We start from the raw sequence: 14,588 nt of genomic DNA on the forward strand, positions 1-14,588 counted from the left end.
TACTGGAATGAACTTCTATCGAGACATATGAAAGTTTATATGACCTAGTTATTTTCAAAATTTTTCATCTCGGTTTTTTATGTTTTTTTTTTAATGTTTGTGTTGTATCGCAAGTGATACGAAGCTCCGCTTCGCCTCTGTGTTTAAACCTGTACTTTTTGCATCGCACTCTTCGCCACTGTGTGAAGAGTTTCTAACTCCTAAATGTTCTCATTAACTTGTTTTAACTGAATGAGTTTCATTCGGGTTCTCATTTTTAGTGCGAAATACTTGACACAGAAAATCTATTTCCTCTGCGCGACTGTGTTCGTGATCAATCAATTTTTTCAGATTGTGTTTGGCTGTCAGCTGTTATGTTTTAATGGTTGAATTTTGAAAATGATCGGGGCCCCAATAGTTTCTTTGCTGAATGATTTACCAGGATTGGACAATGTAAGCAACGAGCAGCGGGAAGATGGCGTTGATAAGCTGACTTCTATAAAAAGTGCACTGCATGTTATGAAAAATAATGAAATAAAGAGGCAGCTTGACAAGTGTCCGGAAAAGTTGAACATTATTCTGAATTATCTGCTTTCACCTGCAGCTACAAGGTGAGTTTTTGTAAGTAAATTAGTCGCTTTGATTTTTAGGCTCAGAAAATTAAAAGGATACATAAAAATGATAGGCACTTAATTTATCGATATAGAAAAAGTTAACAGAAAAATAAACAAGAAATTTGTGAAAACACATAAACAAATACCTACACCAGAAATTGAAAACAGCATATAATTACCGAATACACAACAAACACCGAATACAAAACAAACAACAAATGTGGGATGAACCATTGAGGATTGAAAAGAGAGGGGGAATGCACTAACAGCAAAGGAACAAAGGAGCACCAGAATTGGTTAGGCAAAAACGTAATAAACTGCACAAGACTAGATGGCCCGACTGACAATCATAGTGGCGTTTCCTCTCATGAGGCACACTGAGAGGCTCTGGAGAAGGCGAACTGGGGCAACACGAGCGTCACGTGAACCAGAACGTCTGGCATCAGCGAGGATAGCAACTGACTTGAGGGTTTTGATAGCTAAAGCGGACCAACCCCCGAGCGTTTCGACTGCTAACGGGAAAAAACTGATTCCTTGTTCCTCACAGTTTTTCTCGTGTTTCGAAAATTTGCGGTCCTCAGCAACTTCCAGGGACGCCCCGGGGGTCTCCGCCGCACGAGAGAGAAGGGATAACTGCAGCGGGGATGTCACGGTGACGTCGAAAGCAGCTGGGCGACCAGCGCTCCAAGTAGGGACAAAAATATCGCCGGGTTTGGACCGTTCTCCAGGGATGAGGTTCCGTTGCTCCTTGATGGGGGCTAAAGAGGCAGCCGTGGTAGCATTGAAAATAATGTCCCGTAGTCTGTCGTGACGGGAGATCCGGCCACCACTCCCCCCACAAGCGACAGCGTGGTCCCCGAGGACGTCCAGAATGCCAGACGGACACGCGGGGCACCTACGAGCAGACGCGAACACAGGAAGACCAAGGCGGTATCTGACAGCAGCTTGGAACTCAGCAGGTAGCAGGTGCAGGCCAAGACCTTTAATGGGGACTGCGGTAAGCCAAGCGCCGGCGTAAGGCAGAGAGAGCGACTGAAGACGAGCTTGCTCGCGGGAATCGGGAAGAGACGAGAAGAAAGCGTTGTAGGTGGCCTTATCGAGTTTCTCTTGGAAAGCTTCTTGAGTAAAACCGGGAGTGTTAACGCTTCCAGAGTGTTCACGGAAGTCGTTAGAGGCACGCAGGAACTCCGGCGTATCAGTGATGTCGCATTCGGTAAGAAACGAGACCAAATGAGCTGACTGACACGAAGACCCTAGGAAGGCAGGGATGTGTTGGTCGCGAGCTTGCCGGACGCCAAGTCCGCCATCTTTGATAGGCAGGGAAGACTGGGACCAGGCAAGATCAGGAACAGGTGAGCCAACTATGACAGAAAGAGCATCGCGGAGGAGTTCATCAAAAACTTGCAGGGAAGCTGCGACAGGCTGAGAGGGCGGATGAGTGCGAAGAGAGCACGTCAGCTTGGGAGCAGCAAGGCAAGTGCGAGTGATGCCAAGTGAGAGCTGGGGGTCATCAAGAAGAGGTAACTTTTCAAGACATTTGGTGGCTTTCGAGATGCGTTTGTCCAGGACTTTAACTGAGAACTCAGTATCACCAATGGGGGCGCCAAGAAGCTCGAAGCCATTAGACGCTGCTCTCGGGATAGAAACGGGGATGGACGAGAACTCCATAGGGGCCCACAACTCACACTTACTGTGCTTGACTTTGAGGCCGAGATGCGAGCCGTTGGAAGTGATGAATTCGAGAGCCTTGAGCAAGGAGTCTTCGTCGCCGGCACAAATACCATCATCAAGGTACCAGCAGTTGAGGGTGAGACCGGGGACTTTAAGATAGAAACGGGGATGGACGAGAACTCCACAGGGGCCCACAACTCACACTTACTGTGCTTGACTTTGAGGCCGAGATGCGAGCCGTTGGAAGTGATGAATTCGAGAGCCTTGAGCAAGGAGTCTTCGTCGCCGGCACAAATACCATCATCAAGGTACCAGCAGTTGAGGGTGACACCGGGGACTTCCGACTTGAGAGATTCGACAAGAGAGTGCAGGGTGACCGCAAAAATGAGAGGCCCTAGCGGATCCCCCTGTTGAACTCCTTTCTCGCTGTTGAGAATGACATCCTCGAACAGCAGACGACTGTGGTGACCGTAGGTAAACTCAACAAAGGCCGAGAGACCGGGAAGACGGTTGCGAACTTGAAGGAGGATCTCGGTGCGGTCTAGCGTGTTGAAAGCGTTCTCAAAATCCACTGTTAAGACGCCTTGGTGACCATGTTCCGAGCACTTTTTGACTGTCATTTTAGTAGCGTGGACGATGGCTTCCGAGCCACCGCTGGTAGCGACTCCAAGCTGGTGAGGACACAGGAAATCACGAGCTTCAGCGTTGGTGGCTTTAGCAAGGCATTTAGCAGTGAGCCTTCGGAGCACTTCGCCGACCGCAATAGGCCGGACACCACCCTTGTGTTTAGCGGTGGCAAAGAGATTCGCACTGCACAGCCACGGAGAGAGACTAGAAGGGGCTTGCCCGGCAGCGAGGATGTTAACAACTCTGTTGAGAGACTCTAACGTTCTGGCAGCAGTCTGAGGAGTGGGGCACTCAACGGCGTGAACAAAGTGCTCAGGAAACCAGCGCGAAGGACCGGCAGCAGTGCCGCTCGGGAAACTTTTGAGAGACTTATGAACGAACTCAGATTCGAATTGGTAGGCATGAGCGGATTCATCCCGGCCAGAAAAGACAGGAGGGTCAGCGGAAGGATGAAGACTGCGAAGGTCCTTAAGCGACTCGTCACTTTTGGACACGAGGCCATCGGAACACAGGGCTTTAGCTGCTCTGCCGAACTGACCGAGGCCTGCTAGCTCTTTGGCTCTGCGGACATTAAAGTCAGGAGAAGGTTTGCTGTTTTTCTTCGTTCGCTCTTTAGGTCTTTTGGTAGCGTTAGACCAGAGGTCCGAAATATTGCCCTCCTTCCAGGACTTGATTCTTTGGCGAATGTCTCTGCAGTTATTAGCGGCGTGAGACTTGCCTCCGCGGCAAGGGGCTTTCAAGATACATTTAGGGAGCATGAGCAACCGAGTCCAGTTTTTCAGATTGTCCGGAGCGGTGGCGCAGTTGTCAAGGGCGTGACCAACAACCTCAGACCACTCGTTACGAAGAGAAATCGGAACGAACCGGACAGTGTCAACTCTGGAAGACATGACGTCAGAAAGATCCGGCACAGCGCTTTCGGCGAGCTCAGCCGAGATCGTCATACTTGACATCCCTTGAGAGAGGCCAGAGCTAACAGGAGCATCCCGAGAAGGAGAACTCGTTAAAGCGACAGAGATAGGACTGGAGACAGGAGAAGCGAGAAGGCAAATAGGACCGCGAGAATTCCGGCCTATCGGAACATAACCATCAGGGAGCCGGAAAATTTGATCAAGGTTGACCCAGGAGTCAGAGCTTTTATTCCAACCACGAAAGTGATCAAAGAAGCGATCGTTGTCAACTTTGAGGATAGAAGCATCATAGATACCGGAGGTTAGGTCCGAGATGGCAACAGACGACCCGACTAAGATCTCCGCGGTGTTAACAAATCTGGACAACTGAGTAGGGTCGACAGACGGACCAGGATTACTTTCAATATCACCAGCGCATAAAAGAAGGAGCATAGAAATGTTATAAAACGACAACTTTGAGTTGAGTTTAAACTTGCGTGACCGCAGTTCTTGTCGTGATTGTGGATCAGGTTTCTCGCGAGCCAGCAGCAGCATGTGTGTAGATCCAACAGGGCTGTGACCGTTCTGCACACGGTTGAAAGCTAAAACCAGAAACACTGTCGAGAAGAAAGAGGCAAACAATTGCATGCCTAACGTAGGAGGGGTCTCACCCAGACGTAGAGATAACGAAGGCAGAAGGGGAGAGTCAGAGTCAAGATCGGGCTACGGGTTCCACACCAGGAGACCAGAAGTCCAGTGCGGGGTCCAGATCGTGGATGGCACGCTACCTGAAGACCAGTGGTCCACTTCGGGCAGGTCAGGAAGTGTGCAACGTCCAGCCAGGTGATCACCAGCACATACCCATCTGAAACTATTTAATAAGTTTATCACAACAATTAGGCTAAATGGACACAATTTTTCTGTCTTTACTTTATTACGCTTGCGATAAGCAAGCGTTATCAAATCGAAAAGAAGACTTTTGTTTTTCGAGTTAACTACTAGTTTAACAAAATCAGTTGATTCAATTGCTGCAATGCTGCTCAATTTCATGAAATTTCAATAAAAACTAATTTATCCAGTAGTGAATAGGTCGAGTACGTTTTTTTTATGAAGCGGTTTCGACTTAGTTGTATGGCTTAGTCAATTGATTTTGCGTAGTTTTGTGAGCCGAAAAGTTACTGTTGGACCAAATCAAGCAGTATGAAAATGTATGGGAATGGTTTTTTTTTTTATTTGTTTTTAGACGCTTTCGAATTTTTTTTCTTTGCAAGTTCGGTAGAAACCTACAGTTTCGTTTTTCACAAAAAAGGCTATCAATGAATAAACTCCTGCTTATCTGTGTGCCTGCATAATCTTGTAATATCTTTTTACTTTACTCTCTATAGCCTTCGAAAAAGTCTGGGGGGAATATTGGGGTGAATATTTGACGCAAATTTTTGATTTTTTTTCTTGTTTTTTTTTAAAACTACTTTTCCAATTATGAGATTTTAGACTAAATGGATATAATTTTTGTGGATGATTCTTCTGCATACGAGGCTGCGCCCATTTTTTCATATGAACAGTTATTTCGCTCGGAAAAGTCTTTGGCTCTTTTGACAGTTTTTTTTGAATTTTTTGTCTTTTCTCTAAAAATGCTCTCACAAATCTAAAAAATTGGGTTCAATTGAATTAATGGGTTGTTTAAAGCTCCCCTGAATAATTAACTTTATTGAATTTACAAGTTTCAATAGCACGATAAGATTTAATTGAATTTTCATTGAATTTAATTGAGTTCTTATTGCACGATAAGACTTTATTGATGTTTCAAGTTTTAATAGCACCATAAGACTTGATTTAAAAGTCTTACGGTGCTAGGAATTTAAGGAATTTAAAAGTTCCAAAGGCACATAGTTTTTAAAAATATTTCAGAGAAGAAGTCGATGTTTGTATCGATATCCTCTCAACTTGTGTCGAAGCGTTGGACGGAAACTCACTTTGTTTGGCATTCAAAGGGAGTCTCTCTTCCGGTCTGCTTTCCGAAAACGACGACGTGACTTTATTATGCATTAAAACGGTTAGTTCAGAAAAGTTTATATCAATAAGTTGTTCTGCCAAAAAAATTAAGTCAAGTTTTCTGACTTGCTTATTTATTTTTTCGAATTTAACTGTTGTCGGTTCTGCCTATTTCAAAACATTTCTACGCATTTGTATAGTTCTCTTTATTACACCTCGCACAATAAAAATTCTAATTTGAAGAAAAGTTTTTTTTTGAAAATGGTCAGAACGTTATGTGCTACTTGCACAGCAACCGGCTATTCTTTTTATATTTCAGATTTGTCGTTTTTTTTTTCGTATTTGAGAACTGCGGCTATGCTTTATTTGACACTGTAACAACAACCCAGTAGTTAAAATCTCTAACTACCAAATTCGGATGCGGAAAACTAATAAAAAAACTCAAAACCGGTTTTTAATTAGGATGAGCTACTTCGTGCGCGTTCAAGCTCAAAAATAAGTCTATAGTTGGATTTAAGTTTAGATTTGCAACACTAGCAATGTTTAGATTAGCAACATCCTTTCTCGTGGAACGCGCGAGTCCTTCACTTTGTTCGCGGAAAAGGAAATACTTTCTGCAATTGTCGGATGCATCGTCAGACCTCTTGAAGTGGCCAACAAAAGTGCAAAAGTTCTCATTGTGATGCTGACAAACCATGAGATGATGACATCTGCCAACATGTGGAATTTTGTTGCAAATGAACTTTCGAAATTTTTGCAAGACGATGTAATAAAAATCAGAATTCAAGAAGTAAGTAAGCTTACGCGGTTGTTATGGTTTGTCTTTCACTTTTAATGAAATTAGTAATGAAAAGTTAATGAACGATCGTTTTCAGACTACCCAGCGTAATAAAAACAACTGATTCAACCTGTTTTCTCTAATGGGTTAGTTTTACGAAAAAAGTGACAATCATGAAATTCAAAGAGCTTTAACGTGATAGGTATATTTTTCTGAAAATCGAAGTTTGAATAATATTCGAAAAAGGTACTCGTTTTTTTTTGGTTTAGTATGAAGTACTGTGCGTTCAAACTCGTCTCGAAGATGAATATATATATAGCTGGATTTGAGTTTAGATTTGCACTACTATCATTTCATTACAAATCACTAGGAATTAAAAACACCTGAATTCATTGACACGTTTCCAATTGTCTGTTGGATATATTTTTGTAACTCATTTAGTGCTACTGTGTTTGTATGGTATAAAGGTCAAGAAAAACGTGATCGATTTCTATTTTTACATTAGCGAATGTGTTAGTATGACTTCAACCTAACTTTTTTCCAACCTAACTCGAAATAAATAGTGCTTATTTGGTGGCAATTTTGCTATAATCACGATCTGTAGCATTGGAAATTTCATAGCATCTGTTCTCTGTTTTATTTGTGGCTAGTATTTGCCGATCGCTAAGCGTTGGTGGCTGAGAGGGAAAAACGTGAGACTCCAGGTCGCAGGTTCGAATCTGACATGAAGTAAAAATGGCTCTTTTCCACGCCCCTCACATTTCAATTTTGAAAAGCTAGTTTAATGATGTCATAATGTAATGATATTTTGCTTAGTGAACAAACCAATTATTGTGAATATATTTGTTCTTCATGCATTACATCGTAAAATCACTCGTTTAGCCATAGTCACACGTAAAGTAACTAAGAAAAATGAAAATTTGAAATGTGGGGGGAGTGGAAAAGAGCCGCAAAAAATTAAGTTATTTGAGGCCTATTTTTTTCTGATTTATACTTTGTAGAGCTGCTTTTCCCGTCGTTTTCTTGCTAGTATTTGCGAAGCACATCTTCGCTTCTGTCTAAAGTGGATTTGAGTTTGCGGCTCTTTCCACCACCCCTCCCACCTTTCAAATCTTCCATTTACTTAATTGTGTCACATGTTAATTCAGCTAAATGCGTGATGTTACATTCTAGAGTAGCGAAAACAAATCTGTCTAAGTTACTGAGTTTGTTCGTTATGCCAAATTTCATTGCAATATGACAACGCTAAAAACGGTTTTTCAAAATTGGTTTTCAAATGTGGGGGATAGTAAAGAGCTGAGTTTTTAGATTTCCCAGCGAAAGGAAAACTTTCTTCATTGATTCAGGTTCTCAATTTGAGTTGATTTTTATCAAAAAAGTGTCAATCTTAAATCGTTATTTAAAGAGCTGAAAATTTTTCAAACAGAAGTTGCTTTGTTTTCTTTCTTAGCGTTTATTGACTATTTTACAACTGTCTGTTTGCTTTTTTTAGAATAAAGTCTAAATCTGTTTACGCTCAAATTTGTTTTTTCGCTGTTTGACATTGATTTAGTTTCAGTTCTCTTTCTTTGTTAACGGGACAAACTGTTCTATCGAACTGCAGACTAAAGTGCAAGAAAAATGTAATCGACTTCGGGTTTCAAAAATGGATGTCAATTTTCAGATTTCGAAGAATAAATTAAATAACTAATGATCCAGTTTTCTCAAATCAAGATGATGTTATCAAAAGTGTCAATCTTTATTTGTTCTTGAAATTACAAATTCTTTCGGCCATATATCTTTCACTTTAAAATTTTTTTCTTTTTTGGCCATTATGTACAATTCTTTTTTTTTCTGTTGGCTATATGGCTATAATGCTTTTGAATGAGGTTTGAAATTGCGGAGCACTCAATAGTTTTTTATAAGCGCAGGATGGATTCAATCACTGAATTAATGCTTGAAAATATATTCTAAAAGAGTGCCAAGTTGATCCATTGAGATATGCAATTACTGAACAAGAGTTGAACGAAGAAAAAAGAAGAAATCAAATCAAAAGTTAGCTATAAATGGAAATTAACTCAACAGAGGGACGATTACACCTAAAATTAGAAAAAATGTTTAATTTTGTTGTAAATTTTTTCCCACCTGGGTCAATTTCATGAAAAGGGCTTCTCGGTTTCAATTGAATAGTTTTAATCATAAATTTTGGGACAAATACATTCTAGGAAATAGGGTTTTATTGGGCATGCATGCTTTGAGACATTGTTTTGCTGATTATGTAGAGTTTGTTTCTGTTGGTTTCTAGGTTATGGTTAGAAAGGACTACCCGAGAACACAAAAAATAATTTTTTTAATATAGAGAAGGGTTTAAAGGTGCGAATAGAGAGGCTTACGTTTATTAAATGTTCACCGGTAGAACGGTCCATTGCATTGGAGCTAAAAAGTTAACTAATTTTTTTTTGTTTTCCGCTTAATGACACCTGAAAATGGGCCGTGCTGGCTTAATCGTGTTCTCCCAAACTATTCCAATTTGTATTTGTCATTTTTTAAATTGACTAACTAGATATCGTTTGGAAACAATTTATTTTTGTTATTTTTCGCTAAAGCGATTTGTCTTTTGAAATCGATTTAAATAAAGCTAATGTTATCAGCGGATCTCAGTTTTTCTCTCTCGTCGAGACAATATCTTCGAGTTTGTCGTTGTTGTTTATGAACTTTATCATATTTGACTATTTTCTTTCCTCGACAAGCGAAGTGAATTTAAAAAAAAAACTATTTTTATTCGTATCGTTTCAGTTATTAGTGGAGTGCTGTTGTCAGAGTGAGGCCTCCTTTAGAGCCATATCCTCTTGGGAAATGTTCGATGAGATCATAGCCGACTCAGTCTCAGATGACATTCTAGTCCAGCTGAACACATTCATGGTACACACATCGACATCGTATCTTACTATTTACCTCCCATGTACTTAGTAAAAAAATCACCGTATAAAACACTGAATCAATAGTAAATCATTCGCGTATTTCGTTCCTAGTAATGAATGTCCTCTCCCCCTTCTGCGATAGGGGGGGGGGGGTTGGTAGTTAAAGAGATCCCAGAATCTTCTATTTTGATATTGACTTAGACTTGCAACTTATCACCTAGTTTCACAAAATTTTTGTAATAAGTTGAGAATGATTAATTGATTTGCATCTTTTGGCATGAGAAATTTTGCCCTCAGCATCTTTTGGCATGAGAAATTTTGCCCTCACAAAAAAAACGCAGCAATGATAGGGCTCAATACAGTAATTACTTTCCACTTAAAATGTATCAGCTGTTTTCATTAAATGAATTGATTTCTTACTATTATTAATTGACTTGCTGTTGAAGTATTTGCTGTTTTCGTTAAACTATTTTACGGGGTTTCTGACATAAATATGATTGGTAATAAAATCAGTCTTTTTTATTCGCATATAGGTGCTTTCTAGTTTGGCTTCGTGTGAGCATGGCTTCGAGTATTTGCAACAGAAGAATATTTTCAAGAAGTTCTCAGAGTTGCTTGTTAACGTAGACAGTCATCCCTTCTCAAATCTTCTCCTCCCGGGACTCCTGAAATTTTTCGGCGGTGTTTGCCAGCATAAACCAGACCAGGTGCTTTCTCAACATCCGGAGTTTCTGACTAAGTTGTTCACCCAAATGACCTTGGGAGATACTTTGTCTTTGGAAACGGTGGCTTTTATTGCACGAGGAGCAAATGGCAAACGAATCCTCAACTCTGAAAAAGGTAAATTATTGTACTCGTATAGCAGTTTTTTGGTGAAATATCTAAGCGATATTTTCAATTTCATGTTAAATTTAAGTTCAGTTATTTCGGAAGTTATTTAAGCCGAAATTCGAAAATAAGTCAGTTGTGATTAGGTTATCGACTTCAACTAATGTACTTGTGAAATTTCCGTGAGTTGCGGATGGATCAAAGCTTTCGAAATCGATCGCCATGAGAATACATTGATAATAGTGGTAGGTAAATAAGACGACATGACATTAAGACGACAAATGACTGTTAAAATATGTAAATTGGACTGTTCCGAACTAAAGCGAATTAAAGTCAATCGGAAAATTGGTGTGAAGCGTCGTCTTAATGTCCCACCAAAAGCTGTCGTCTTAAATAGCTGTTGTCTCATTTGCGGGACACCATTGATTGGGTCATGTTTTAGAGAAATTCATCTCAATATGCTTGCATCTAGCTGGTAGTTTATGTCACTCGACCGATACAAACCAGAGAGTGAATGGACTATTAGTGGCCGCTGATCTGTTCCACGTAGAGCCAGACAGTAGCGACAACAACGAGATATCCTCCATCCTCAAGGAATGGTGGATGAACCTTGGTTTGACCTGGAACTACCTGCTGGAACAACTCCATAAACCGTTCGAAGATGTCCAGATTGCGACTCACAATCTTCTGGCTAATTTGCTACCATATCATGACTGGGTGCTGCAAAGTTTCAATAATTCGGCCGGGTTCATAGAGTACCTTCTCGGAAGACAATCGGGTAAGAGTCATTTGTACTCTATACACAGCGAGCTGAGTTGATATTGCGCATACGACCAAGTTTCGACGTTGTTTTCATGTTGGCTCGAGTCAAATTTTAGTTTTATTGAACCATTTTTAATCATTGACAAAGTTTCACTGGTTAGAGTTGAGTTTCATCTAAAATTGAGAATTACTTAATGGTGTCAGCTCTTAAATGATATTTTATGTGAAATAGTTTCCTTGTGTCACAAATATTATATCAGCAATAGATGCAGCGGTTAATAACAATTTCAAATCCTCGAAACAGTTTAAAAATGTTTCTATTGTCTTAGTTTTTGGTGACTACTCGCGATTAAAAATCATAGATGGGTTTGATTTTTCAGCGATCGGACGTGGTGTGTGTTTGAGCAAGTATGAACTGGTATGTCGATTGTCGGATAGTTCGAAGGCCAGAGAAGTTCTGGGCGACCGAGTGTACGTGAAACTGCAGGCATACAGAGCCAATGGGCCCTACTATGCTGGCGTCCAGGACCCACAGGTGGCAGTGGAACGAGATTAAAAACTGACATTAAAACTTTCAAACTCAGCGAAAACGCATCATGTCCATCATAAAAATTAAATTTGTAGAAATTCATTTTCGATGAAGTATATGGATAATGTTACAAATATAAAGGGCTCTTAAATCAGAAAACCCAGTTGAGCTAACATGAGTGATGACTTGCAACAGTTAATAGCGCTTAAGGTGATATGTTATGTCGTTACTCCGAACTATGGCGTAGGGCGTTTTTTCCAGCGGATTTATATTACCGGAAATAAAGCTCGTAGGGGTCAAATGTAGTATCGTAGTAAAGACCCGTCAGCCGTGATTTGGATTCAATAGTTATATCTCAGTGTCAAGAAAATCTCTATCTTAGAATTTTATCAATTTTCAGACTATAATTTTAGCTTTTCCATCTAATTTGGTATTATTCTTGGATTAAATCGTTTCTTGGATTAAAGTTTTATTTTTGGATTAAATCGATCTGATAGCTCATTAACCAATTCTATACGTTTTTCTTTTTACACTTGCGAAGCGAGTGTATTAGTACGGACCTTCTTTTCTCCATTTTAATTCGCAAATTTTGGTGCCCCTTTACAGTTTTTTCATAGCATGTGCTTTGACATTCGAATAGTAATAAATAAACACGGTTGATGCATTTTCAATTCATCAAATGAACCGTAAGAAGTGATTTGTTTCAAACAACGTAACAATAATGAAAACTCGATTTCAGAAATTTTCTAACACAATTCGCAATTTTAGCTAGTGTTTATGTAATTGAGGAGCACATTTCGGCGATGGGAGGTCGTTAAACTCGTTATCTCCAAATCTGTGGTTCGGTTTCAGCTGACGGCATGTTTTGTTTACAAAGTTTAATATTGCCGTTATATTTTGCTTTTTGGGACTGTTTACTGCAGTTTTTTTCGTTTTTGTTTGAGATGTGCAGCTGGGAGTCTACAGAAATTCGTGCATTAAGATTGTGTGAGTAGCAACCGGCTGTGCGTAATAAAATAACCTTCAATAGAGTGCTGGTGAGAAGGATATGTCAAAAAGCGTTTTTCTAATAAATAGTTTTTCTTGATGTTACTGTTGTGCTAGAAATCTTACAGCGATCACTAGCAAACCAATAACTCTAACTAGCTCATTCTCTTTATCCCCGCAACTGCAAAGTTTTATAAGCAATTTTGTTATCACATTAATTGATCGAAACAAAAATTGGCATATGGTCTAATTATACCACGGCAAATATATTTTGCTTTCATACGTAACCTTATAGAACCCCTCGTTACACCATAAAACTGATGCTTAAGTGAGGTTAGGGAAAAGGAAAAAGGTCTCTATTTTTGCTGTAAGGAAGGCTTCAACTGAGCTGTTGTTTATTTTTGATTTTTGTTAAATAAGCAGCAAAGTTTTTAGTATAAGACAGTAGCGGATGTAGGGGGGGGGGTCGGAGCCCTACCTCAGGGATTCGACCCCCTGCCGACCCAAAGGGTTTCCCCTTTGTACTATTTTGAGATATCCATATTTGCTGACGGACCCTAAAATTTTTCTAAAGGCTCCTTTGACGCCAATCGATACTAATTTTGAGAGGGGAGCGCGCGCCGAAAGAACGCAATTTTTTGGTCGAAACTTTCAAAAAAGTGCCTAAAACACCTAAAAACGTCAAATTAGTGCATTTATAGTGGTTTCATTACGAGGCAAAACTGTGCACTGGATAGGAGCACAATTTTGTGTCTATGTTGCTGGATTCCAGAGACAAGTCTTTAAACATGTTAAAATTTTGTCGGAACGATCAAAGAGAAGGAAAGATAAAAGGGAGCGTCCTTGTTGCGGAATCCGCTCACAATGCACAAAATGCACAGTTTGGCCTCGTAATGTTGGGAGAGCTCAGAAAATCAATTTAGTCGACGTCGACGATCAAAAAAAAGGTCGACAAAACTTTCAATTTTTTTTTGAATATCCGCCCCCTCGAGAAATTCCTAGATCCGCGCCTGGTATAAAATCATTGTTTTTTTCTCAATACTTGACTCTTTCGATTTCAAAACATCTAGCGTAGCCATTAAATGAAAATTTGTGCTAAAGAATTGACGTGAAATTTTTTGGCTTGTTTTTGTGAACTTTAGGTGTCCATCTGGTGACTTACCCGCTCAACGTTAGAGTTGTATCATATGATGCTATTTCTTTCTGAGGGTAGATAGAACTCGTATTCGAGCGGAATCTTCTGGTTTACATTTTCAGTATGGGAGGTTTACTTAGGATTTCATAAAATATATTTTATGAATAGACGGAAAACAAGACTGCTCGTATCAGGGCAAAGCCCTGAATGTTCCGACTGGCTTTTGAGCTTTATGGAGCAGTACTAGCAAACCAATAACTCTAACTAGCTCATTCTCTTTATCCCCGCAACTGCAAAGTTTTATAAGCAATTTTGTTATCACATTAATTGATCGAAACAAAAATTGGCATATGGTCTAATTATACCACGGCAAATATATTTTGCTTTCATACGTAACCTTATAGAACCCCTCGTTACACCATAAAACTGATGCTTAAGTGAGGTTAGGGAAAAGGAAAAAGGTCTCTATTTTTGCTGTAAGGAAGGCTTCAACTGAGCTGTTGTTTATTTTTGATTTTTGTTAAATAAGCAGCAAAGTTTTTAGTATAAGACAGTAGCGGATGTAGGGGGGGGGGGGGGGGGTCGGAGCCCTACCTCAGGGATTCGACCCCCTGCCGACCCAAAGGGTTTCCCCTTTGTACTATTTTGAGATATCCATATTTGCTGACGGACCCTAAAATTTTTCTAAAGGCTCCTTTGACGCCAATCGATACTAATTTTGAGAGGGGAGCGCGCGCCGAAAGAACGCAATTTTTTGGTCGAAACTTTCAAAAAAGTGCCTAAAACACCTAAAAACGTCAAATTAGTGCATTTATAGTGGTTTCATTACGAGGCAAAACTGTGCACTGGATAGGAGCACAATTTTGTGTCTATGTTGCTGGATTCCAGAGACAAGT

At 40.2% G+C, this 14,588-nt stretch overlaps 1 protein-coding gene across 1 annotated transcript; it reads left to right on the forward strand.

Annotated features, from left to right (window-relative positions):
- Nucleotides 1-334: 334 nt before the first annotated feature.
- Nucleotides 335-11,876, forward strand: LOC134845461 (26S proteasome non-ATPase regulatory subunit 5-like). Its single transcript, XM_063862351.1, has 7 exons — nt 335-590; nt 5,690-5,834; nt 6,321-6,563; nt 9,327-9,452; nt 9,985-10,291; nt 10,722-11,057; nt 11,422-11,876. The coding sequence occupies exons 1-7, from the start codon at nt 379-381 to the stop codon at nt 11,595-11,597; spliced, it is 1,545 nt and encodes a 514-aa protein (XP_063718421.1). The 5' UTR covers nt 335-378; the 3' UTR covers nt 11,598-11,876.
- The last annotated feature ends 2,712 nt before the right edge of the window (nt 11,877-14,588 follow it).

Source organism: Symsagittifera roscoffensis, chromosome 5, assembly GCF_963678635.1.
Source record: "Symsagittifera roscoffensis chromosome 5, txSymRosc1.1, whole genome shotgun sequence".
In the NCBI taxonomy this organism is placed as follows: Eukaryota; Metazoa; Xenacoelomorpha; order Acoela; family Convolutidae; genus Symsagittifera; species Symsagittifera roscoffensis.

Bases quoted from the DNA above. Each gene is read 5' to 3' on its own strand.
- LOC134845461 (XM_063862351.1), top strand. From the start codon at position 379: ATGATCGGGGCCCCAATAGTTTCTTTGCTGAATGATTTACCAGGATTG. The intron at 6,564-9,326 runs GTAAGTAAGCTT...GTATCGTTTCAG, and splicing joins TAAAAATCAGAATTCAAGAA to TTATTAGTGGAGTGCTGTTG. The intron at 10,292-10,721 runs GTAAATTATTGT...GTCATGTTTTAG, and splicing joins AATCCTCAACTCTGAAAAAG to AGAAATTCATCTCAATATGC.